The 24,165-nt window shown below is 48.4% G+C and overlaps 1 protein-coding gene across 2 annotated transcripts in view; it reads right to left on the bottom strand.

The window, feature by feature from the left end:
* The window catches only part of Cfap45 (cilia and flagella associated protein 45), a 25,340-nt gene continuing 1,175 nt past the window's right edge, over positions 1 to 24,165 (bottom strand). The window contains exons 1-12 of one of the 2 annotated variants that reach the window (XM_059280717.1): positions 23,257 to 23,398; positions 19,631 to 19,756; positions 16,807 to 16,949; positions 14,433 to 14,577; positions 13,854 to 14,024; positions 12,572 to 12,750; positions 11,315 to 11,444; positions 6,852 to 6,998; positions 5,206 to 5,319; positions 4,427 to 4,620; positions 467 to 691; positions 1 to 98 (exon numbers count right to left, since the gene is read on the bottom strand). In XM_059280717.1, the coding sequence (XP_059136700.1) occupies positions 20 to 98; positions 467 to 691; positions 4,427 to 4,620; positions 5,206 to 5,319; positions 6,852 to 6,998; positions 11,315 to 11,444; positions 12,572 to 12,750; positions 13,854 to 14,024; positions 14,433 to 14,577; positions 16,807 to 16,949; positions 19,631 to 19,672 (1,569 nt within the window). In that variant the 5' untranslated portion in view covers positions 19,673 to 19,756; positions 23,257 to 23,398 and the 3' untranslated portion in view covers positions 1 to 19. Of the gene's footprint in view, positions 99 to 466; positions 692 to 4,426; positions 4,621 to 5,205; positions 5,320 to 6,851; positions 6,999 to 11,314; positions 11,445 to 12,571; positions 12,751 to 13,853; positions 14,025 to 14,432; positions 14,578 to 16,806; positions 16,950 to 19,630; positions 19,757 to 23,256; positions 23,399 to 24,165 lie in introns of those variants that run through there. The other variant, XM_059280716.1, reaches the window with a different exon arrangement.

Here is a 24,165-nt window from a genome sequence, read left to right on the forward strand (position 1 = left end):
CCCCAAGACCATAGAGGCTTCAGTTCACAGAAGTGGTTGGCAGGATGTTGGCTTTGCGCTCAGCTTCGATGCAGTATTTCTCAGGAAGGCCAGTTGCTCTGCCGGGAGAAACACGGGGCATGTGTAAGTAAGGTACTTACCAAAGGTGTGACAGGAGAAAGCGTGCCCTGGGCCTCCACAACCTGGGGCCCTGTACCCCACCCTATTCCTACCATCTACCCACCGAGCATATTCCAGTCGAGGTCCTAACACCGTGCCAAAGAGCTGCTAGTGAGCCAACAAGACCCAGTTCCAGAACCTTCTGCTAGAGACCCATCAGAAGGGCAAGCCTCCTGCGGGAAGTCCTCCCGCTAAGCACCTCCCGTCACGGTTCCCCCTTCCCCTGTCACGGCTTTTCCAGCCCACTGTGCCACCTCTTTGAGGAAGAGCAGAGGAGCAGAGAAAGGAAGGAACCCGGGTGGCGCACCTCAGCTCGTCCAGCTTTTGTTTCTTGATGTCCTCGATGCGTTCACGGCGCTTCTGGGCTTCCTCCTTGAGGCGCCGGCCCTCTTCGAAGGTGGAGAGCCGGTTCTGCACCTGCTTCTGCTGGTTCTCACGCACCTGCCGCCGGAGCTCATTGGCGTGCTGGAGGCGGTCCGCCGCCTTTTTCTCCTGCTCCAGCCTCTCCTTCTCGATCTGCTCTCTCTGAGCCCTGGGGAAGGGACGAAAGGAATGCAACTGGCTGAGCTCTTGGGTGACCCTTCTTCAGTGGTCCACAGCCATCCAACCTCCAGGCCTCAGAGATCAGACTAAAAGTGCCTACTGCGTGCTTTCCTCTCGCCTGCCAGAACCAGGTCCATTGTCATAAATCACAGTGTTGAAATTGTTAATAATTTCTAAATTTTTTTTTCATTTTACTTTATGTGGATGGGTGTTGGCCGGCATGTGTGTTTGGGCACTACATCTATGCCTGATGCCCTCAGAGACCAAAGGAGGGCATTGGATCCCCTGGGGCTGGAGTTACAGATGATTATGAACTGCCACATGGGTGATGGGAATTGATCCTGGATCCTCTGGAAGAGCATCCAGTGCTCTCATCTGCTGAGACATCTCTTCGGCCCTTAGTATCTTTAAACAAGAATCCCTACCATGTGTGTGTACTCTGTAAACCACATAGCTAGGTCCCACCACCAGGGTTTCACCCAACGAGAGCTGTCCCTACTCTTCCTGCTAATGATGCAACTAACTCCTCTCGGCCTGATCTAAATGATCTCCCTTCCTTTCCTCTCTGATGGTAATGACGTCGTCGTCGTCGTCGACAAAACCAAGCAGGAGCAAGGAAACAGCATCTGTATGTTAGCTCTACTTCAGTTGCTGGAGGAAGGCAAGAACTCAGTCAGGCATCTCTCTGTCCCCTTACCGACCGATGTCTTCACATTCCTTCTCCGGATGTCTTCCACAAGAGTGCTTCGTAGACCCTAACTAATATCAGGGAGGACATCTCTAATGGCTTCGGTCAGAGGCCATCTAACCTAGTCTCAGATTTCTTCTCAGTACACTCAAACTGGAACTGTAGAACTATCCTAGGCAGGGATTTCTCGCCTGCTTTTCGCCCCCAGGCTCCCTTATACCAAAACAAAGATTCCCCTCCCACCACCAAAGGACACTGACACTTAATCATCTCCTCACTGTCTGACAAAATCCATCCCACGTGGGGAACCCTCTCACATCCTAACAGCTCCTCCAGCCATGCAAATGTCTCCCCCAAATCCCACACCTCTACCCTCTGCAGAGCCTTTCCCAGTGCACAGGAAGGGAACTGCTGGTCTCCACACCCCTCTGTAACTAGACACCAAATGCCCTGCCGCCCACAGGGATCTGGGGCGGGGAATGTACTCTCCCGGCTTATCATGACTGCCCTGTATGTAGATGAGTTTCCTAGTGCTTCACGATCATCTAAGTGAAGGAGTAAGTGTGGAAAAGGGAGAGCTGGATGTATCTATCACTAAGAGAGCTGCTAGGATGGTGGGCAGTTGAAAATCCAAATGCGGAAGGATTCAGTTAACCTTCATTGTCAATGCCACTAGACCGTAGACTCACCTGGAAGAAACACCCCCTGGACATATCTACCTGTGAGGGGGTTTCCAGAGAGATTTAACTGAGGGGGGCGGGGAGATGTGCCCTGAATTTGGGCAGCACCATCTGTGGAGTGGGGTCCTGGATTAAAAAAAAAAAATTTAGTGGAGAATGGAAGCTGAGCACCAGCAATCTTCTCTGTCTACAACCTGTCTCGTTCGTTTTGTTTTGTGTTCCGAGACACAAAACAGCCTGTGCAGCCCTGGCTGTCCTGGAACACACTCTAGACCAGGCTGACCTCGAACTCGCAGAGATCTGCCTGCCTCTGCCTCCCAAGTGCTGGGATTAAAGGCTCTCGCCACCACGCCTGGCTTTCTGTCTGCTTCTTGACTATGGATGCTATGAGACCAGTCAATCACCTTGCTGTCATGACTTTCCCTGCCATGATGGACTGTCTCCCCTCAAACCGTGAGCCCAAACAAGCCCTTCCTCAAACTGCTTTCACTGGATAATTTGTCACGACACTAAGAAAAGTAACTAATATACCGGTCATAGCACAGGGTGAAGGCAGTAGCTGTGGATACTGACTGCATGTTAGAATCACCTACAAGATTTCAAAAGCTACTTGCCCCAGGGCGTTTAAGCCACAACCTGTTGGGGTGCAAACCTGAATGTCCGTATTTTTTTTTTTTTTTCAAAATGTCCTGACTCAGCTCTCTCTGCTCAGTCAACAGCCTAAAAGTTCAAGACCTTCTACCCAGAAGCAGCAAGTCCATATGCAGGCCGTACTGGAGGTCACACTTTTGAAGTAAGAAAATATGAATTGCTGGCTGTGGCAGAGACACCCTGAGAGTGAAGACGGCTGTCAGTGGAGGTCACATGGTTTGGAGACACCAGGTCTAGATGCTAAGCTAGGGCAGCAGGTGAACTTAGACTTCCCCAGAGGGCCGGACAAGCGTTAATAGCTGGCTAGTGTACATGCTTCAGGCAAACACAGCAAAGCGGAGTCAAGTGGGTCAGCAGCAGAAGTAGGACTTGGAATTCATCCCATTAATATTTATTAGTGCCTGCCAAAGGCTCACAGCTGTCCAAGGGCATGGAGGCAGGGAGGAGGGGGAGACATCTGGAAGGCAATCTGGAGCCCAGGGGCAGGCTCTGGGGGGGATTTAGGAGGCTGTCTCCTTTACCAGGTGTTCAGTGACCACAGCACAACCCCAAGGGCAGGAAAAGCAGCAGAGCCGAAAGGCATCACAGCCAGTGGGAACAAGCAGGGGCAAGATTCTGTGCAAGTCCAGGAATCCGGTTCTGGCGGGAGAGAGGTTCCACAGCTCTGCTCTGCCTCCACTAGGGTGCAGGAAAGCCTGGCCTGGCTTGCTCCTGACTGAGACAGTTCCAAGAGGAAGGAAGGACCCAGAGCCCAGACATCAAGATGACACAGTGCTGATCAGCCTTGCTTCGTCTGAGCATAACTTCTATAATTTCACATTCTCCAAATGCAAATTGTATTTGGTTTGTTGCCTTACTATTTTTTTTTTTTAATCCTTATTTTACAGAGGTGGAAACAAAGCAAACAAAGGGACTTGTTCCCAGTCAGATTGGGTCTGGCAGTTTGGCAGATCTGACTGGGAGAAAACAGAAGAGAGAAGGAAGCCGGCTGCTCTGAGGGAGGGTCAGAAGGGTGAGCAGCGTAGGTCCTGGGCTTTTGTGTACATGCCCGAATCGTCATTGAGCCCAAACAACAAAAAGTAAAGCTAAGAGCTGCTAAGCAGCCAGGAGATGACTGTAGACGAGGTCCATCCAGCTAGGAATCTCTGAAAGCCTTTCTAGGGAGCAGGCAAGAACCGTGTTCGCTCACAACGAGCTTGATGATACCCAGAGTCTGGAACATATGTTGCTTAACAGCTATGAGTCGAGTCAGTGGCAAAGACACCCTCAGAGTCCTGCTTTAGTGACACAACCCTTGATGTCTAGAGACCCTCTGTCTCCCTCGGGTTTCTCCTACTTCAGTTTCCCTAGGTTGCAGAGGGATGTGGGGGTCTAGGGGGAAGGCAGAACAGACCAGATGTATACCTTTATTTACATCTTTACTGATTCAGGATAAATAGCCCTTAGTTCCTTAAACACTTCCAGATGCTATTTTCCAATTCTCGGATCATAAAATTTCTGGCTCGAATGGCTTTGAAATATTTCAGCCATCCATCTAGTCAGAATGATTGCGGCAACGTGATCAAGATGGATGTCCACTTGCCCGTTGACATGGCAGAAAGCCTCCTCTCCATCCAGCACACACAACCCCCTGAGCACACTGTTCTCCTTCCCCAACTTTATCCACACAGGGAAAGGAAGCCAAGGGTCTCGGGGCCCCTCCTACCGAAGGATCCTCTCGAACTCATCTCGGTCCCGCTGCACCTGGACCGCCAGCGTGTGTTCCTTGAAAGCCACCTGATCCAACCGGCTTTTGCGCAGTTTTTCCTCGGTCTCCATCTTCTTCTGCGCGTTTTCCTTTTCCTTTCGGCGCCATTCTCGATCGGCGACCTCCTGGTTGCGCTTGGCGCGCAAGGCATCCTGAGAAAGCAGGCCGTGGGACGGGGGAGAGGTGGAACCAACGATGAGGGTACAAAAGAAGGAGGTAGAGCCACCGGCTTACAGACTTCAGTCGGCTTCGAGAAGCACCATGGATTTCTCTGGCAGCCAGGTATTGCCAAAAGAAGAAATGGAACCCTGGCATAGATCTCTGGGGCCAGAATATTTCCTGAGGGGGGGAGGTCACCTTGTCCTGTCTCTCCTCTTTACTCCTTCCCCGTTCCTTAAGCACCTCCAGGCACTCCTAAAATTGCTTCTAATTTTAAAAACTGCTAATGATAGAGATGCCGAATTTTTCTCTGGTGTCATGTTTCAATAGTCATTGAAGGCTGAAAATTCTTCTTTGTGTAGCAGTCAAAAACTTTCTCCAGAACCTGAGTGCATACTTCTGCTCTCCCGCCGCCACTACGGTCAATGGGACCGGGTCCACCCTTCCTTCAGAGTGCATCCCGTCATTAAACGACATTTGTCTGTGGTTAGATTTGGAGGCCACTTTACCGGCTGTCAAGGAATGGCTACTGGAGTGGGAGGGACAAAGGAAAGCCAAGAGGAGGAGGAAGTAAATACCTGCTCTGCTCGGTAATCCTGGGCCTTCTCCTGCATGGCCCTCAAGCGGGCAATCTCCTTCTCTTTCTCCCTCCGGATTCTTTCCTGCTCAGCCTCAAACTCTGCCTCTCGAGCCTGCCAGGAAAAAAAAAAAAAAAAAAAAAAAAAAGGCCTCATGACAATCCACAGGGCTGCAGCTTTGCACAGAGAAACAGTCTCCACAGCGGAACATTGCTTCCAGCATCTCCCCGACCACTTCCTCACTCCATGTGGGGGAAGGGATCTTAGCAACAAAGGTAAGGACAACTAGCGTTTGTAGAAGGCGTCTTTCTCAGGCGTTATCTTAGAGAGCCCAGGCAGCATCTCAAGAGACAGATAGTGGGGTTGCTGAAACTGATTCGTAGGCAGGGATCCTGAGACAGGCTTTTGGACTCCCTCCATCACAGTGCAGATAATTTCGAGTTGCAAGACCACCGGAGCCAAATAACAACTGCCAGACTTTAAGATGCAGCAGGTGGAGATTGTCTCATTAGTTCCCCCCCGGGGCAAACTGCCAACCAAGCTTTGGGCAATCCCACAGTGCTTAGCATAGTTCACCTCAAGAGTGAACCAACAAAATGTGCTCCTTTTACCACTTCTGTGAAGGAATAGGAGTGCATGTCCCCAAAGCTTCACTGCTGCTTCTAGCGCAGTCACATGACCACAAGCATCTGTGGGGTGACACTCAGTGGCCAGTCTGTAAGCATTGTCCCTTATCCCTCATTATTCTACCTGCCCAGACTGCCAGGAAGCCCAGGGAGTTGCCTGCTTGGGAGTCACGCTCCCCGGGGTCAAGCTGATTCCTCTGCCTCATCTTTGCCCTGGATGGCAGGGGAGAAAATTCTAGATGCTTCCACAACCCCTCTCTGCCTTTAGTCCTGAAGAAGCATTGCCCAGAGGTCTGGTCACACTTCCTGAAAACACACCATAGAGAAGTAAGATGTGTCTACTGTCATTATAGAACTCCAAACTTGCAGAAGAGACTGGATCCACACGTGAAGAAATCATTTTTTCTGCCACTTTAAGTCTGTCTTCCTATTTTTACATAAATCCACATTCACTCTAAACTGAAGTTGGTTTTTGTTAGTTTGTTTTTTGTCCTGCACTCCCCACACACCCCAATCATTCCATCATTCAATTTTTGTCCCAGAATGAATCCACACATTGAAGAGCTCTATCAACCCATAGCTGTCTACAGATACTGCTTCCTGGGAGTCGACTCTTTTTAGTACCCAGTACCAGATATCCTACATAAGAGTTTAAAAAAAAAAAAATAAAAGAATGCATGGAGAAGCTGCTCTTGGTTTCTAGGGAATTCAAACCTTGAGGAATTCACAGAAACTTCACTTTTACCAATCATTTTAGTTTTCTTTTACTGCATGTGACCCTGATCCCAACTTTTAAATGAAAGTACTAATGAAAAATAATGGCACCCTGCGGGGGGTGTCTCTGAAGCTATACACTCTTATTGAACAAGTTATCTGACCATGAAGAGAAAAAGAAGCCAGGCCTGTGTATTTTAGAATGAAGACATGGCTGTCTTCTGCTAGAGTGCCGTTATAGCTCAGGTCTGTTACGGACAAGTCACTCCTGGACACAGGTCCCAGCATCAGACACTAAGTCCCTACCATCTTCTTCTTGGTGAATTCCATCACCATCTGGTCTGCCAGTTTCTCCTGTGCCATCCGCTCGGCTTTCTGTCTCTGGTTTTCTTCGTTGATACGTTTAATCTCAGCTTGCATCTTCAGCTTTTCCTGATGCCTTCGTTCCAGATCCTGCCAGAAAAAGGAAGAGAGCCTCAGAGCAGAAGGCGGCAGGATGAAAAGCTGCCGGCGTGTTGGTATGGAGAGACACCGAGGCAGGAGGAAGTCCAGCCGCTGTCACCAGCCCGGATTAAAGCTGTCCTTCAAGGACCATCAATAAGCAACTTTGCTATCAAATAACCTCTTTGTAGTCTTCATCCAACTCAACTTGGTGACGGCCCCCTGACTGACACTGTTATCTCTCTATGCTCTCTGGAAACAGAGGCTCTTAAAATTCTCTCCCTCTTACCATGCTAAAGTATACCCCTCTGACCTCAGGAGCTACTACCCTCCAGCTTTCAATGTCTTTCTCCTATAGAAACTCCAATTTGAGATTTCATTTGAGATTTCATTCAGCAGTGATGATTAAAAAACAAAAAAACAAAAACATTGTTCAAATTGAGTAATTTCCACACACTTGGCATTTAGCAGAGGCTGTTTCCCAAGTCCTGAAAGGCAGGACTTGCATAGATGAAAATCTGAGGTCCAGCTTTTAATTAGCTTCCCCAAGGCCACACAGCTGGTAAAACTCTCTGCCTAAATTAACATGTCTGCCCGCTCTGGAAATCTTACTGGATTGTTTCAGCTTTCAGTTGTCTCCTTTGCTGAGTTTTCTGCATTTGAGGCTGGTGCCACACCTTTGGGAAATGATCAATCACACCTCCCTTTCAGTCTGTCCCTGATAGAGACAGGCACCTTGCGACATTCCCCTCCCTCCTGCAACAACATATAGCCCAGTGTGAGGAAGTCAGCAAATACCCAATAAACTATGGCTATACAAAGACCAAAGCAAGTAGTATGTGATGGTGTGTGTGTGTGTGTGGGGGGGTGTTTAGACACAGCCATGGAAAGCAGAGTGCCAATCGGAGTATCAAGATCTTTTATAAAGAGAAAGTCTACATTTTTTTTCCCACCCCAAGTCTCCAAACTCAGGTACTTTTAAGCTAGGTACATTTTTTGTAAAGACAGGGTCCCACTACTATAACCCTAGCTGGCCTAGAACTCCCATAGAGGAGGCTGGCCTCGAACTCACAGAGATCACCTGCCTTTGCCTCAGGAGTGCTTGTATCAAAGGCATGGGCCACCACACCCGGCATGTTCTTGAGTCACGTGCAGAGACTCTGGAATCTTGCGCGGCTGGCTACCTGTCACTTCCAGTGGATGCCAGGCTCTGTTTCAGCCCTCTTCCCACCCAGCTTCCCAAGCTGCTTCCGGCTCCGTTTCTTCAAAAGCTGCACCTCCCCAAAGCCTAGCAGCTTCTCCTGCAGCCCAGCTTCGGCCCTGCTACCCTCAGCCTCCCCAGGGCTGCTCTCTGCCAAGTTAGCTGCTACCCAGTTTAGGGTTTCCCTATTCCAGGAAGCTTCCTGGCCTGGTCCCCACAGCAGCTCTGTGGGTCGCAGGCTTCCCTCACTCTCTCCTGACTCACATACACCACTCTTCCCTTCTACCCCTCCAGCTCTCACACACACAGCCTTCTCCATATCTTCCTTCCCAACTTCTCACCAGTTTCAGGACCGTCGTTGATAGCCCAGGCATTATTCACACTGACCCTCAGTGCTGAATAAGCTGTCGCTGCTGATCTAGGGCAGTTATATAATCCTGTATTTATTTGCTCTGTTGCCTGTGTATTTACTCTTTGCTTTGTGGTTTCTGCTGGCTCGTTTGACTTCCAAGGAACCAAAGGGACTTTCCCTGTTTCCTGTCATCAAAGCCCTTCAAAGCAACCTAGAAAAACTCCCATGATTCTTCTCCATCTTGCTAACACGGTGGGAAGAGCTGTCCTGCTCCGGAGGTGCTGACAAGCAGCTCTATGGCCTGTGAGGTGCAGGGTTCTACCCTAAACTTGCCTAATAATACTTCCTGGAGACTTGGGAGTGTCTTTTAGAAGGATATCCAAAGGACAGTGACACATTAGTGTGATGGTGTTGACTCACTGACTGCTGGGACTTCCCAGCGAGCCCACCAATTCCCAACTCTCCACGGTCTGGCTGAATTGTCTAGTCTTTGTTTCCCACCTCATTCCCTGAATATTTCCCCCAGACCTCTCTTTCCTGACTCTCTCCCACACTTCTCCCCCAAGCCAGGATCCTAGCTGAGTGTGTCTATCTTCTTGGTCTCCTTTGCAAGCAGTTCACAAGGCTACAAGCCCCCTCTTCTCCCCCCAGAGATCTGCAACCTACTCTTCACACTAGTCCTTATACTGTAGGTGCTCCGAGAACCTGCTAATGGGACCCTTAATGGTCCCCAGTCACTCACCAGCACCCAATGTAGCAGTTGATAATGCTCAATCATCCATACACATGGGGCAGGGGGTGGGGACACAAAAATAAAAACCGATGTGTTTCATGATTTAAATGGCACCATGAAAAAAAGAATCAGGTATAGGAATGCTGTTGGATAAGAGGAATAATTTCTGGTGTTCTATAGCACAGCAGGATACTTACAGTCAACAATAATCAACTGTACATTTGAAAATACTAGTAGAAAAGATTCTGAGTGTTCCCGATACAAAGAAATGTTGACTATCTGAGGTGGTAATAGTCACATCACCCTGATCTGACCATTACACATCCTACATATAGAACTGTCACAGTGTAGACCACAAACATGCACAGTTACTAGGTGTTGGTCAAAAATAAAAATATATAAGCCGGGCGATGGTGGCACACGCCTTTAATCCCAGCACTTGGGAGGCAAAGGCAGGCAGATCTCTGAGTTCGAGGCCAGCCTTGGATACAGAGTGAGTTCCAGGACAGGCTCCAAAGCTACACAGAGAAATCCTGTCTGGAAAAACTAAATATATTAAAGAAACAAATGAATCAACAAATGAGAGAATACTTCTAGATCAAAACAGACTACAAAGGCTTAACCAAACGTTGCATGTGAGCCTTATTTAGAAATTGGTTTGGAAAAAGAAATACAGCTGAAAATACATTTCTGTATCAATTAAAGAAAACTAAATATAGGTTAATACTGGGTGATATTATGGGATCTTTGGAAGACTTTTTGATGGAGGCTACGTAAGAGGGCCCTTGTTCTTCAGAGATGCAGGGTGAAGTACACAGAAGAAAATTATCAAGATGTCTAGAGCCAAACATAGTTTCATCAACAATTAAGGTAAATGGTTAATCATTAAACCAAAGTGAAGTGCTGATGGATATGGTTACAATTCTTTCAACTTCTGTGTGAAGTTTTTGAAATTTTAAAAAAAAATGGGCAAAGGGGCAAATATGATCCAAACACATTGTACAAAATTATCAAAAGACTAATCAAACTTGAATGTGTGTGTGTATGTTCTCAAATGCTTGCTACAGGGCTGGAGAGATGGCTCCATGGATAAAGTGTTTGCCACACAAGCGTGAGGACCGTGAGGCCGGGAGTTTGGGTCCCCGGAAATCTTGTAAATGCTGAGTGGGTGTGGTGGTCCACTTGTTATTATAGCCTGAGAAGACAGAGAAAGATCCCCAGAGCAAAGTGGCCAGCAAGACTAGGCTTGACTGAGAGCCGCCTCAGTCAATGAGGCAGAAAAGCAATGGAGGATGATCCCTGACGTCAACCTGGGGCTTCCCACGTGCATGTGTGCACACACACGTGTGTCCATCACATGCAAAAGCATGCATACCTACAGCCATAGCTACATATATGTCTTTGCTACATGCTTCATGTATTGCAACAGACCATCTAAGGCAAATAAAAGACCATCTTAAACTTTACGAAGTTCGCACAGGTGTGTCATCGGGTGTTTTATTTTGTTTTGTTTTTGTTTTTGTTTTGTTTTCTCATTAAATGTGCCTACTAATTTTATCTAAGCTAACAGGGATAAAAGGTTTGGCTTCACAACACAATTAATGACAATGGGATATTGTGTACTCTGAATGAGACAACAGCAGGGAGTGGGAAACCAGAGCATTACTGTTCATCTGTGGAGTGTATAATTTCCCTCAGTAACCGAGGAGAAGACTGTAAAACATCCCTATGTTTACTTGTGCAAAGCATGCAACCATATATTTCCTTTATGTGTCTGTTCACATCAATATGCCAGTCTCAGACCCCAAGTCCCTGGGAGGCAAGGACAATATTTATCCAAATCACAGCTCAACCCCAGCATGATGCCATGGCCAAACAAATGTTTCAGACAGCAATTAAGAAGTTGATGGTGACAATGTTGTGAAACGAATGAGTGCCTTGTCAGCGGGAAGAAAAAAAATCACTCCATACCCTGAGCCCAGGTATGGAGCTTGGAGGGCTTTGCTGCTGCTGAAACTCAGCATGGCCCGGTAGCCTGTTACCTGCAAATCTTCCTCCTGGAGCCGCTCCAGATAGGCCAGCATCTGCTCCTTCTCCTGTTCACGGTGCTCTGCAAGCAGTGAGCGCTCCTCCTCGTTCCTCTTGATCTGGTCCACGATCTGCCGCTTTCCCCTGGGAGAAAACAGGACCAGAGTGGCTCTGAAACCAAGAGTCCATCAAGTTTCCACCCCCACTTCTACCTAAGTCATCGAGAGGTTTCTCCGGCATCGGCATCATTTGACAAGTGTCCCTTTGGCCTGCTTATGCTTCCTGCACCCAGACTAAAGTCCTTCCCTCGAGTGTCCTGGGCCATAAACCCTCAGTTTGCTGTGTCCTATTTCCAGGGTACCCTTGCCTGAGACTCCTCTTTTTTTTTTAATCTGTCCGCCCAGGAGATACCCTACATCTTCTCCCTTCTGGTGTTTAACAAGCTTCTGGAATCCAGCTTTCTCCCCAACTCTTCTAATGAGGTGGGAAGACAGCTTCCTCCCCCAGCTTCACAGAGCTTTGTAGATTTTCAAAGTCCAGGATGTCTAATTCCTTCAGCGCTTCTCCTCTATTATCTCCCAGCCTGACACTCATGCCTACTCTGCCACTGTCTTTTTGTGTACGTGACTTACGCTGAAGACTCTCAGCGGCTGAAAGACAGGGCTGAACCCTGAGTTCCACTCAGCAAAGCCCTCTTTTCCACCGTAAGTACAGGGCTACTGGCTCTGCAATCAGTGCTCCCTGCCACGTGACCCCAGGGTGCTGTGGGCATGTCAGTGAACTTGGAGGCATCTAGAGCCTATGGCATGAGTAAAGGCTGCAGGAACGAGAGAAGGCAAAGATGTGAATCAAGAAGAAATGTTCAACTCATATTCAGATGCCGGATGCTTCTTACAACAGATGAAGTAAGGAAGGGCAGAAAGAGTTGCCTGGAAAGCGGGTTTGAGCTCAATCAGTGTAAAGATCCGGTCAGGACACCAGAGCTGCCTAATGAGGCAGAGCTTTCTTTTGTAGATGTTGGGAGAGGAGTGTGGAGTGGATGACAGGAAGCACTAAGAACGGACACTGAACTGGAATCTACAGAGAAGCAGCTGTTACCATCTTGTAAACAAGCTTCACAGGTTGTATGATTCCCCGCATCATCCCGTAAGGGATGAGAGACACTGGAGCCTCCCCGCCATGTGTTCTTCCCTCTTCGCTAGGCTACCTGGACTTGAAGATAGTGGACAGGACTCAGGGAGGGGAAACGCCAAGCCCACACCTCTACCTACCGCAGTCTTTCCTCCTTCCTCTTCTTTTCCCGATCCTTCTGCCTTTGAAGGGATTTCTGCCGATCTACTTCCATCATCTGATCCAACCGCTTCTCCTCTGCGTCCAGTTCCTTTTGTATCTGTTGCTTCTCCAGGATCTGGGCATCCCGGATGGCGTGGCACTTGGCGTTCAGAATAATCTAGGGAATGGAGAAAAAGATTGTGGCACTAGGCTTTGGGGCGGGGGGACTAAGGTTAAGGAAGGCGGTGTTATGAGTGTGTAGAAATTTAAGGGGGAAGAAATGGGAGCAGAATACAATGTGCCGGAGATGTGCAGGGTCCGTCACGAGTTCAAAGAAAAAGAGCACTTTTTCCCACTCACTCCTTAACACAGCATAGCTCAAATATTTACTGGGTTCTTATGAGGCACTTAAGGTTTATTCAAGGAGAGACAGCCTCACTCAGTATTGTAGAGTTTGAGAGGTAATGAATCAGCCTTCTGAAATAGGATGGAAAACCATGATATCGTATTCACCTGCATAAACACACACAAAATCTCCGTAAGTCTTTAGAGTTGCCCAGTTCCTTCACAGAGACCCAGGAACACCATGTTATGCTTACGGGAGCCATGATGTTCAAGCGGAAATCAAACCACTAAATTTTTTTAATTGAGAAGAACCCAACATGACATAAAAGAAATGAAAACCATGGTGCCACCTTCATTAAGAACCAGAAAGTACGAGCTTTGGGAAAATAATAAAAGCAGGTACAAGTGGAGATTTACCTAAGAGATGGAAATCAGAGATGAAGGGCTTGGGGAGTCAGCATTTTTCATTTGATCAATAAGGGAGCCACACGCAAATGAATTACAGAAAAGAATTGCAAATGAGTCCCTGATCTTTATGCTCCCTGCTAAGAGAAGTACTCTGGGCTCTATTGTCTCCGCCACCATCCAGGGCCAGACCTGAACTAACAGGATAAAAACAAAATCGAGATCCTTATCAGTCACAGTTCACAAAGGCTGTCTTATATCTTGGCTTCCTTAATACAGTCAATAATTCTGCTAAACAGTGTTGCCATCGCTATGTTGCGCCTGGCCTCCATGAGGCTCAGGGAGGGCAAGGGACTTGCTCTAGTCATCCAGCAAGCAGATCAGTCCTCCTCCTCCTCCTCCTCCTCCTCCTCCTCTTCCTCCTCCTCCTCATGCCGGCCCCGCCCACAGCAGTCCCTCACTTTGTCCAGTGCGTGAATAAGAGCCAAGAGGGCGTGGCAGGGAGCCCTCAAATAAAAGGAAGCGACTCACCTGGGTCATTTCCTTGAGCTCCTCCTCCTGCTCCATGCGAAGCTTGCTGGCCCTTTGCAGAAGGTTCTGGGCCCGCTCCCTGGCCACCTCCTCCAGGTCACTCAGTTTCTTGTTGTTGTTCCAGGCCATTTCCTTCTGCTTCATGATCTTCTTGCGGATCGTCACTGCTTCCTAAGGGACACCAGCCTGGATTGGTAGGGGGTCGTTCCCTGTGCACTTGTCTGCCACAGGTAACCTGGGAACATTTCTCCTCAGTCCATCGCTATATCAGAGCAGAGAGGTTTCACAGCCCGGCTTTCTCCCAGTGGCCCACATATCCCTCCCATATCTTAGTGACGGCCTTCCAGTTTTCATTGCCCAACATTTTTCTATTAAATGCACACGCACGCACGCACGCACGCACGCGCGCACACACACACACACACACACACACACACACACACGCACGCACGCACGCACGCCTTATTTTAGCATGCCTTAACTGAGTTTACCCCCTCTGGTACGAGAAGCTGGCTTCCCCACTACACTTTTCTGTCCTGCCACCCAGCCACCAAGGACCAGGCTATGAAGGTGAGTTACCAAGATGGCTTCCTTCTCCTTCTTGAAGGCTTGCTCTCTGGCCTCCAACTCTTCTTTGGTCAGGACTTGGGATGCCCATTTGATCCGCTCAAACTCCTCGGGGCTGATGATTAGGGATTCCCCAGAGGGGTCCTCTGTGGGAACACTGACACAGAAATGACCAGGGTTAGGAAGGAGAGCAGGTTCCAAGCTCCCACGCTCTCTTCTCCTCCCCACGCTATGCTGAGGCAGAAGACTCTGCAGCATCATGGACCACTGGAGTGAAGGGTTTCAGGTGAGAAGCAAGTGATGCTGCAGATTGGGGGAAAAAAAGACATTTCACATCTTTCTCTCCATGATCTATTTCATAGGCTACATTCTCTGTGTAACTGTCCATGACTCTACCTTGTGTTTATGTCTGTCCACCCTGCCCCACCACATTCTGACTCCATTTCACTGCCCACATCAGGACCAATGGTGCAAGGCCTGTTTCAAGCTCCTTCAGGATGAAGCACTATCTTAACTACATCAGTGACCTTAATCTCTGACCCGGTACTTGGTACTTAGCACTCAAAAGAAAGCTGTTGAACTGAACTTTAAAAACAGATTATTCCCGATGCATAGAAAGTATAAGAGAATGCGAGACAAGGTTGAAATGGATGCTGGTGGGAAATCTAAATATCCCTGTCCATCCAGCCTAGATAGAAGCTTTGAACCCTAAATATTAATTAAAAACTCTGATCGACAGCTGCTGGAGACATGTCTCTTGAACTCTCCTTGTAGCTACCCAACGCATTCAACAAACCTATAGCTAATTATAATGATTAGAAACAAATAACATACATTAAGGATGGGGGAGGGAGTAGTTGAGAGGTGGGAATAAAGCTGCTTCTGGGCGAGGCAATTTAACAGGTGCATGGCAATAAGACGCAGACGATCTGAGACAGGAAGTGAAATCTCAACTAATAAAACTCGTGGGGGCTGTTCAAGAAGTGGATTTACATATTAGTCAAGGTCTTATACTGCCCCAAGTGGTGTGGCCCCAAACAACCAAGGGTACAAAGTGACCAAGAGCAAGCTGGATCCACGACAGTGGATCTGAAATACCACCAATGTGTCTGCAGAGAGACCATTCCAAGAAGTAGCACCCCTCAGGTTACTGCCCATGTCGGGCTGTCAGATGCCCAGGCTGGCCAGCCTCAGCTAAAAAAAAAAAAAAAGAAAAAAAAAAAAAGAAAAAAAAGGCTGTACTCAAGTCCAGCTCCTGCTCCTGCACTGGGATCCAGCTGTGTCTCTTCAGCTTAAGCCATGAGTCAAGGGCTTCAGATTCTGGGAACTTACGTCATTCAGCAGTGGAGCCAGAGTGGTAGGAATGTGTAGAGAGCGTGAAGCACAGAACATGGGTGCTAAGCCACCAAACACAGCACTGGCTCCTGGCACTTGGCTGACTGAGCTCAGCATGCACCCTTAAGAGGAGCCCAGTGGCACTACTCCAGTCGGGAAGTAAAACTGAGCTACCCCCCACCTCCCAGGACCCTGGAGAGCCCCTGTGAATTTCCTCTGATAGCCACGGAGTCTGGGAAGGAGCCAGAGTGTTAATTAGGCATCTGGTCAGTTTCCCTTTGCTTTGGATTCTTGATGTAGCCAAAAGGAAGTGACTCATCTGGTTCACTTCCCTTCGCCGAGGGCACTACTGAGGGCTTAGAAGCACTGACCATCTACCAGTTACTTTTAGAGCCCAAGCTCATCCTAAGAAAGGGAGGAGAGAGAAACTCTGGAGTGAAGGGCAGTGTAATGGTAAACTGCAAAAGGGAGAAGAGAAAGGCCAAGATGGAGAGGAAAAACTCTGAAACACAACGGGGCATATTGGTTCTTTTCTCTTCAAGTGTAGAATTTAGGTGTGTGTGCGTGGGTGTGGGTGTGTGTGTGTGTGTGTGTGTGTGTGTGTGCCCATGTGTGATCATGGAAATAGAGAGAGGACTGTAAGAGAGAGGAAGAGATTTAAGTAGGAGAAGGGAACTAGAGAGGACATTGGGATATATGTGTCATGGTAGCAGAAAGGAACTATTTGGAGGAGGAAGGGGACCATGAAGAAGGGAAGAGGGAGGACAGGGAAGGAACTGGGGAAAGGACACTAGGAACAAAGTATATAGATATAAGAAAATGTCACAATGAAACACATTTCTGTGAATATTAACCAAAAAAAAAGATTTTTAAAAAAAAATCTATACAGGTAAACAAAACCAAACGAAAGGTGAGAGAGGAGAGGAGAGGAGAGGAGAGGAGAGGAGAGGAGAGGAGAGGAAAGCATTTGAGTTGGGCGGCCTGGATGGCCATGATCTCCCCATCACCCTGTACGGAGGCGGGAACCCAGCACTGTGCCCTGGGGACTCACATGAGTTCTCGGACCATGTCTCGGGTGATGAGCTGGATTGTCTCTGGCTTGTGGTCCAAGCCCAGAGCAGTGAGAGTTTTCCGGACGGCGTGTTTATCGCGGAGCACCACGATAGGGCTGTCACTCTTGCCCTGGGGTGGAGGCTGTGAGATCGGAAAGGAAGACTGAGAAGCTGGTCACGCCACTTCCCCCTGATCTATCCTAACCTCAGGCAGGGGTAGCTTCCCTGGGGCTTCCACCCCATCCAGCTGTGGGGGGACGGAGGGGTGTGGGGGAAGGGGGCTGGCTCTGGTATAGACTGCTGAACACCAAGAGTGGCTAGGGCATTGTAGTGCCTTTCATTCTCAGGCAAGCATTCCTCCTGAGGATGCCAGAGACTGTGCCAAGAGGTGGGGAGACAGTGTATATCCATCCCTATGTTAAAACCATTGGGAATGAAAATTAAAAATTTGGTGTGTACAGGCCCAGCTCCAGGAGTCCAGTCAGAGAGAAGGAAGAGGGATTCTAAGAGCGAGGAGCATCAAGGTCTTGATGGGAAAACCTACAGAGATGACCAAACCAAACTAGTGGGAACTCATGAACTTTAGACCAACAGCTGTGGAGCCTGCATGGAACTGGACTAGGCCCTCTACATAGGCAAGACAGTTGTGTAGCTTGATCTGTTTAAGAGGCCCCCTGGCAGTAGGATCAGAATCCATCCTTGGTGCATGAGCTGGCTTTTTGGAGCCCACTACCTATGGTGGGACACCTCACACAGCCTTGGGGGGGAGGGGGGGCTTGGACCTGCTTCTACTGAATGTACCAGGCTCTGCTGACTCCCCATGGGAGGCCTTACCTTTTTGTAGGAGGGAATGGGGGGGGGGGAGAAGGCTGGAGGGGACGGGAGGAGGGAAGAGGGGGATCTGTGATTGGTATGTAAAATGAATGAAAAATTTCTTAATAAAAAAATTGGTGTGTAGGTTATCTCTTCGTGAACATTTCTGGTCTTGTGAAATTCTTCGAACACACTGTGAGTTTGAAGCAATACATGTTATATAGATTAATTTACCCTTTAGTATTAGTAATTTTTAATCCTTTCCAATGATTAATGGTCAAAAAAAGCCATATTGAGGGAGTTAGGCATAGTTAGGTAACCTAAAAGGAACCTGCCTTTAAAATCTAAAAATGGTTGGGCCAAGCCTGGTGGCACACACCTTTGATCCCAGCAATTGGGAGGCAGAGGCAGGAGGACAGCTAGTTTGAAGCCAACTTAGGCTATACAGGAAGACTCTTAGCAAAAAAGACCAAAAAAAAAAAAAAAAAAATTGTGGTCAAGGAGGTCACTGAGGATTCAGCAAAATGAACACAGATGAGGTGTGTGGTATTTTTTAGATTTTTCCAACTGTGAAAGAGTTATCAAGAAAACACAATCACCCATTTCAGGGAATTTCTAGGCACAGAAAAATGTTGGTGCCATAAATGCAGTCACTGACACCTGCCTAGTGACTGGGTGTGTGTGTGTGTGTGTGTGTGTGTGTGTGTGTGTGTGTGTGTGTACACGGGTACTTCTGTACTATGTTAAAGGCAGGTTGAGACTCTGTGTGTGTGTGTGTGTGTGAGTGTGTACACGGGCACTTGTGTACTATGTTAAAGGCAGGTTGAGACTCTGGGTGTGTGTGTGTGTGTGTGTGTGTGTGTGTGTGTGTCAGTGTGTACACGGCACTTGTGTACTATGTTAAAGGCAGGTTGAGACTCTGGGTGTGTGTGTGTGTGTGTGTGTGTCAGTGTGTACACGGGCACTTGTGTACTATGTTAAAGGCAGGTTGAGACTCTGTGTGTGTGTGTGTGTGTGTGTGTGTATGTGTGTGTGTGTGTGTGGCTTTGACTGTTCACTCTGCACCGTCCCCTGAACGCTGCTGCCACCTGCCGTTCATCTCTGCTTCCGGAGGGCATGACTGAGTCAGGCCACAGGCCACTTCTGCCCCCTACCGCCAACTTCCTGGACTCTCATCTACCCATAAGGCCAAAGACCTTGGGCCAGGGCAGGACTAATCCTGGAGCACTTGGCCATTTCCCACCCTCCTTTCTGACTAGAAAATTCCCTAAGGATCTTTCTCCTCAGAAAGAGTCCCTCGGTGTAATTATAAAATTGCATCCTTTTGACTCTTGACTTTACCAGTGGGGAAAACATGCAGAGTGGGAGATCTTCCAAGGGGCCCTCTAGACAGCCCTCCTCCACGCACAGTGAGACCAATGAAGAGCAGCAACAGACACCAGCTCTCTACTCCCAGCCCACCTACGCTTCCAAAAGTGTCACCTCTTTCTCCTCTGTGCTCTTTCTCTCTCTTCCTCCACCCCCCCCCCCCCCCCCGTCTGACTCTCCAAGTCTCATTCTTTCCCCATCCCACCCCACCCCCTTCTTATCTACCATCACAGGCACCAAAATTTGTTCCAAACAACTCTCTGCCTCTCCTTTTCTGCACCCCGGGGATTGTCACTGCCCCAGTCCGGGTCAGTCTTGCTGGCCTCCCCAAGCTGACTGTGTTAGTCCAGCACATGGAAGTTGAAAAGGGGAGGCTGTTTGCACTGTTTTGTACTCTGATGCTGTGAGGAACTGGGAATTTTCAGGGGTGAGGAACCAGGCACCCCTGTTTTAGAACACACTAGATGTTGGAGCTGTACAGCTAGGGGCTAGGAACTTCCCCTTTTTCTTTGGCATGAAGTCTCAGTGATGTGACAAGTACAAGCTTCATCCTAAGCAACGCTGGTCTAGGCCACTGCTGTCCAGGAGTGGCTACCCATGGGGGGGGGGCGGGGGGCAGGGGGTCTGCAGATGATTAGTTACCTTGACACCTCCAAAAAGGCTCTCATCTACCTCAGAGTTCATGGCTTTGGTCCGATAGCGGGTCCTGTTCCGTGACCTGTTGGAAGCAGTGGAAGCGGAGCTCGAGGCATCCCCTGTACTTAGCGGCTACAGGAAGAGACGGAAAGGAACGGACATCAGTACCCAGTGACATCTAGACCACAGGCAGCAAACATTTCTCTAGCTTATGCTGAGAGCTAGAGGGTGATCCTGTGGGAAAACCTCTTGCACAAAGTGTCTGTGTGGGCCCTGAAATGTAGGGTCACAGCATCCCCATGGAGAGGGATCTCTTGACGAGACGTATTAGCTCTACAAAAGACTGTTTCTGTAGTCTTGGGAGCTGATAAAGCCAAGTCACTCACAAGGTACCCATGCAAGGATGGAGGAAAGGATGGCGAGAGGAACAGAGTAACACTGCACCCCATCGCCTGCCCAACTGTGGTTTCCCACAAGAATGGCCTCGAGAGGCCTCTGTGCCTGAGAATACAGTGTCCTCTTCACCACCCATCTTCTCAGCCCCGCTCTAGGGCCCCCTTCACTGAGGACATACTGCAAAAGGAAATAAAAATTGTAGAAACTCATCTGGGCCGCAGCTCAGCATGTGACGGATGACAAACTTCAGGTAGTGTATGAACAATGATAACCAGCTCCAATCAGACAAAATTAACCCAGGTGTAATACACACAATACTATTTGCTGTGCCAATGGCTTCCGACAGCTTCCTATGTTTGGCAGATCCTCCCTGTAAGGACTGTGAGAGACAAGGCTCATTCCCAACAACAAAAGCTGAAAACATCATGTCTTTGCCTTCCCAGTCAAGCAGGGCATCTAAGCTGGGCCAATAAGATGCCCCCGACCTGACAGCGACCGGGAAACCGGTGATGTAAGACACAGAACAAGGAAAGCCTTTCTGACATGGATGGCAAGAGCAGCCACACTCGGCATCTGGGGCAACACTGATAAGGATACCACCGGCATGCAAAGCCAGCAGCACCGGGGAGCATGTGCCAGACCAGTTCTCGGTTTGGAGTTTGGCCTCGGTTACAGCTGAAGAGGCACCCTCTGTTCCTATTTTCCAAACCTAGCTTCCCTGCTGGTACAAAAATCAGTGGGCTTTCCTACATCCTCTCAGGGTGTTCCACCCTACTGGAATAAGAGTTCTGGTTCTGCTGCTTACAACCGAGAACCCGGCTAATCACAACCTCCCGTCCCAGCGGTCAGTTCAGCTGCAGCTTGGCCCAGAGAGTAGATATCTACGTCCAGGAAGCCGTTTCCGCAAGGGCTTTTGGATAACGGTAGCCTTAATCTAAAGCTGATTCATACACTGCTTTGGAGGAGCCCACGCCCGCCCGTCTCGACAGAGCTCTGTAAGCCGAGATATCTCAGGGAAATGGTCTAGACACACTGGGTCCCTCCAAGTCTGGACATCAGCAGCCACCAAGGGGGATGGAGTAAAGAGAGACGTGGAGCTCGCATTCCAGGCCACTGAACACTGGACAGTGTTTTACAAGCTCTCGGTCATCTGCCACGACCAACAAGACTTCCTTCCAGCCCCTGTAGCGCCTACGTCAGGTTTTTACACTAAACTGGGCAATGATTCTTCAGCTGGCTCTTTACCAAACAATGATAACTGCTGGGTGTGCCTTCCCCTCGCTGCCTGGCACAGCCAGCCTAGGCTTACATCTTCAGACAGCCCCAAGACAGCAGAGCAGACAAGTCTGGATTTATTAAACGGTAAATATGGCAGCCCCCAATGACGTCTAAAAGCAGCCTCTGATGGGTTGTTATATGGCAGTGGTGAGCAAACGCTCCCCTTTTCCTCTGGAAACAGAATAAGAGGAAATGAACAGAAATTTCAGTAGATAGGGTTGAGGCTAAGCGTGGCAGGGGGTGGGAGGGGTGAGGTGGGAGGATAACAAAGGGCAGAGTTTGAGTTCTCTACATGACTAAGGAAAAAGTGCAGGGCCTGGCACACAGTAGGAACCCAACTTACATGTGATACAAAACAAGGAATGAAATTAAACAAAGTGACCCTGCAAGGAGTCTAGACCAGACTGAGATGAGTGTCTGTGAGCAATGAATGTCTGACTCCAAGTCACTCCACCGTTCCACGTTTTCCAGATCACGTACGCGGTCTGCACTGAGGAGAATAATGTATATGGAAGGGTTTCGGAGTACAGATGGAAAGCATTATTATTGTTTTCGCATCTGTTTTCCTGTTTCTTTTCCAGGGCTCCTGTGTGTGGCATTGTGCAGCAGACTATAGGTCCCTCAAGGCAGAGACTGTCTTCTCTTTCCTGTGTCCTTGGTACCCAGGTTGGAGGAAGTCACCACAGGAAACAATCCACTGCCTGAACCGAGAAGTCGGAACAGAGGGAGGAAAGCAAATGACCACAGAAAAACAGCCACTGAGCAGGCCGGGGGAAGCGATGAGCACTAGCGTTGGGTATCTAAGAAAACCTCGTTGGAGAACTGCTGACTGTGAAGCCACAAACCCTACCCCAGGGCTAGAATAACCAATTTTGCCAAGAGTAACAAGAAGAACTAGGGAGGTCACTGTGTAAACACGCTAGAAAGAAAAAAAAAATGAAGAACCAAGCAGAAATGGAAAGTCAGATCCCTCTGGATCAGAGGCAGTAGCCAAGTGGTCCTCTTAGGAGGTAAAGGGCTGGATTTATTTCTTGCGTGACCAAATAAATATCCCCACGATGCTGAGCAGTGGCTAGCCAGAAGCTGCCTGCCCCTGCTTGGAAGGAGACCGCGTTGGAAGGAAAAACGGCTTTCTCCAGCTTACCGAGAGCTGAGGAGGCAGGGACAATAAGGAAGACGAAGATCGATCAGGGACAGATAAACGTGCAAGCCCCGCATTAATATGCTTATCTTGGTGACCCAGCTGCCCCCTTCTCTTTATATGCCATCTCATCCCAGGAGCATGAGAGTTTGTGCCAAACAAGGCTGCTCTAACAGAGATGCTGAGGCAGAAGGATGAAGTCAAATGGGTAGAGGCGAAATAGGGAAATCTCCCTAATATACAAAGTTTTAAAGAAAACATATCATTTTCAGTAGAAGAGGGAGGAGGATGTGAAGGGAATGGGATGTGTGTGTGTGTGTGTGTGTGTGTGTGTGTGTGTGAGAGAGAGAGACAGAGAGAGAGAGAGAGAGAGAGAGAGAGAGAGAGAGAGAGAGAGAGAGAGAGAGAGAGAGAAATGACTAAAATTCATTACATAACTGTATAAAACTGTCAAAAAATTTTTTGAAGAAAAAATATATTCTAACAAATATATAAATGCTCCTGTAGAAATGCTGATAGAGAGGGCTGGCTTAATTGCAAAATGCTTATTGCACAAAAGCGTGAGGACCTGAGTTTGGATCTCTGGCACTCACATAAAAGCTGAGCATAGCAGCACACATTCACGATTCTTACCCTCACCCCCACCCCCACCCCCGCCGCCCCACATTTCAGGTGAGTATTACCATCTGAAGCTGTTCCTTATATTAACTTTATGCAATGAATAGATAACAATGTTATGACCAAGAAACAATAAAATAATAATAATAACAGTAAACTCTTTCTAGTTGAAAACAAAGTATAACTACGGGGCTGGTACCTGACTCTGAAGGCAGGAGAGTGCAGCCCCTGAAAACGAACTCAGTTCTATTTATCTAGATGGCAGGAGCTAGCGCATTTGGCTTAAATGCAACAAGACAATACTAGCAGGGACTGGAATAGGTCGGTGTGGAGTTTCCCTGACGTAAGTCCAACACCTGTCAGTGGAACAAAGACAAAGGCATGTCCGTTCTTAGATGCCCTTCCTACTCTGAGATCTAGTTCCTCCTTCATACAGAGTCAACACAGGCTGACAAAGTCAGACTTCAGATTTTTGGCCTGGTGTACTTCCTTTTCCATAGGCTTGGCTACTAAGAAAGGAGGGATTCCCACACACCAGGCCCCTTGCCTTCCACTCCAAGGGATCCAGCTGGTTGTCCTCTTTCTAAACGGACCAGATTGCCTATCTGTGGCGGATCACCTAAACATTACAGCAGAGTTGGTACGGAGGCTCCTGCCCCTCCCTCTAGAGGATGCTATTAATCATTTTCTTTTGAAGTGATTAATAGCCTGTCTATGATCCTCCCCACCACCACCTCTTCTCATTCCTCCATGCTCTCAAAAAAGCTTGAGAGTAGCACTATAGACACACACACACACACACACACACACACACACACACACACACACGCACACACGCACACACGCACACGGACATGCACATCTGGCTTGCTGAGGATTACTTAAACCCACTATCTTTCCAACATGTCTATATACCCATTCCTATCCAAAGCATTTTATAAGGGTCGAATGACTTATCCAGACCCTTGTCCTGAGTGGTCTTTGGGTGGAAATCTCTGGGCTTGGGATCTATGCAGCCCACAAATCTAGCTAGTCCAGTTGCAACTTGCTGATTCACGAGTGCTTGGAAAGAGGATGCTTTTGAAACAGGAGAGATGAGCTGATATCT

This window comes from Peromyscus eremicus, chromosome 15 (assembly GCF_949786415.1).
Source record: "Peromyscus eremicus chromosome 15, PerEre_H2_v1, whole genome shotgun sequence".
NCBI classification, from domain to species: domain Eukaryota; kingdom Metazoa; phylum Chordata; class Mammalia; order Rodentia; family Cricetidae; genus Peromyscus; species Peromyscus eremicus.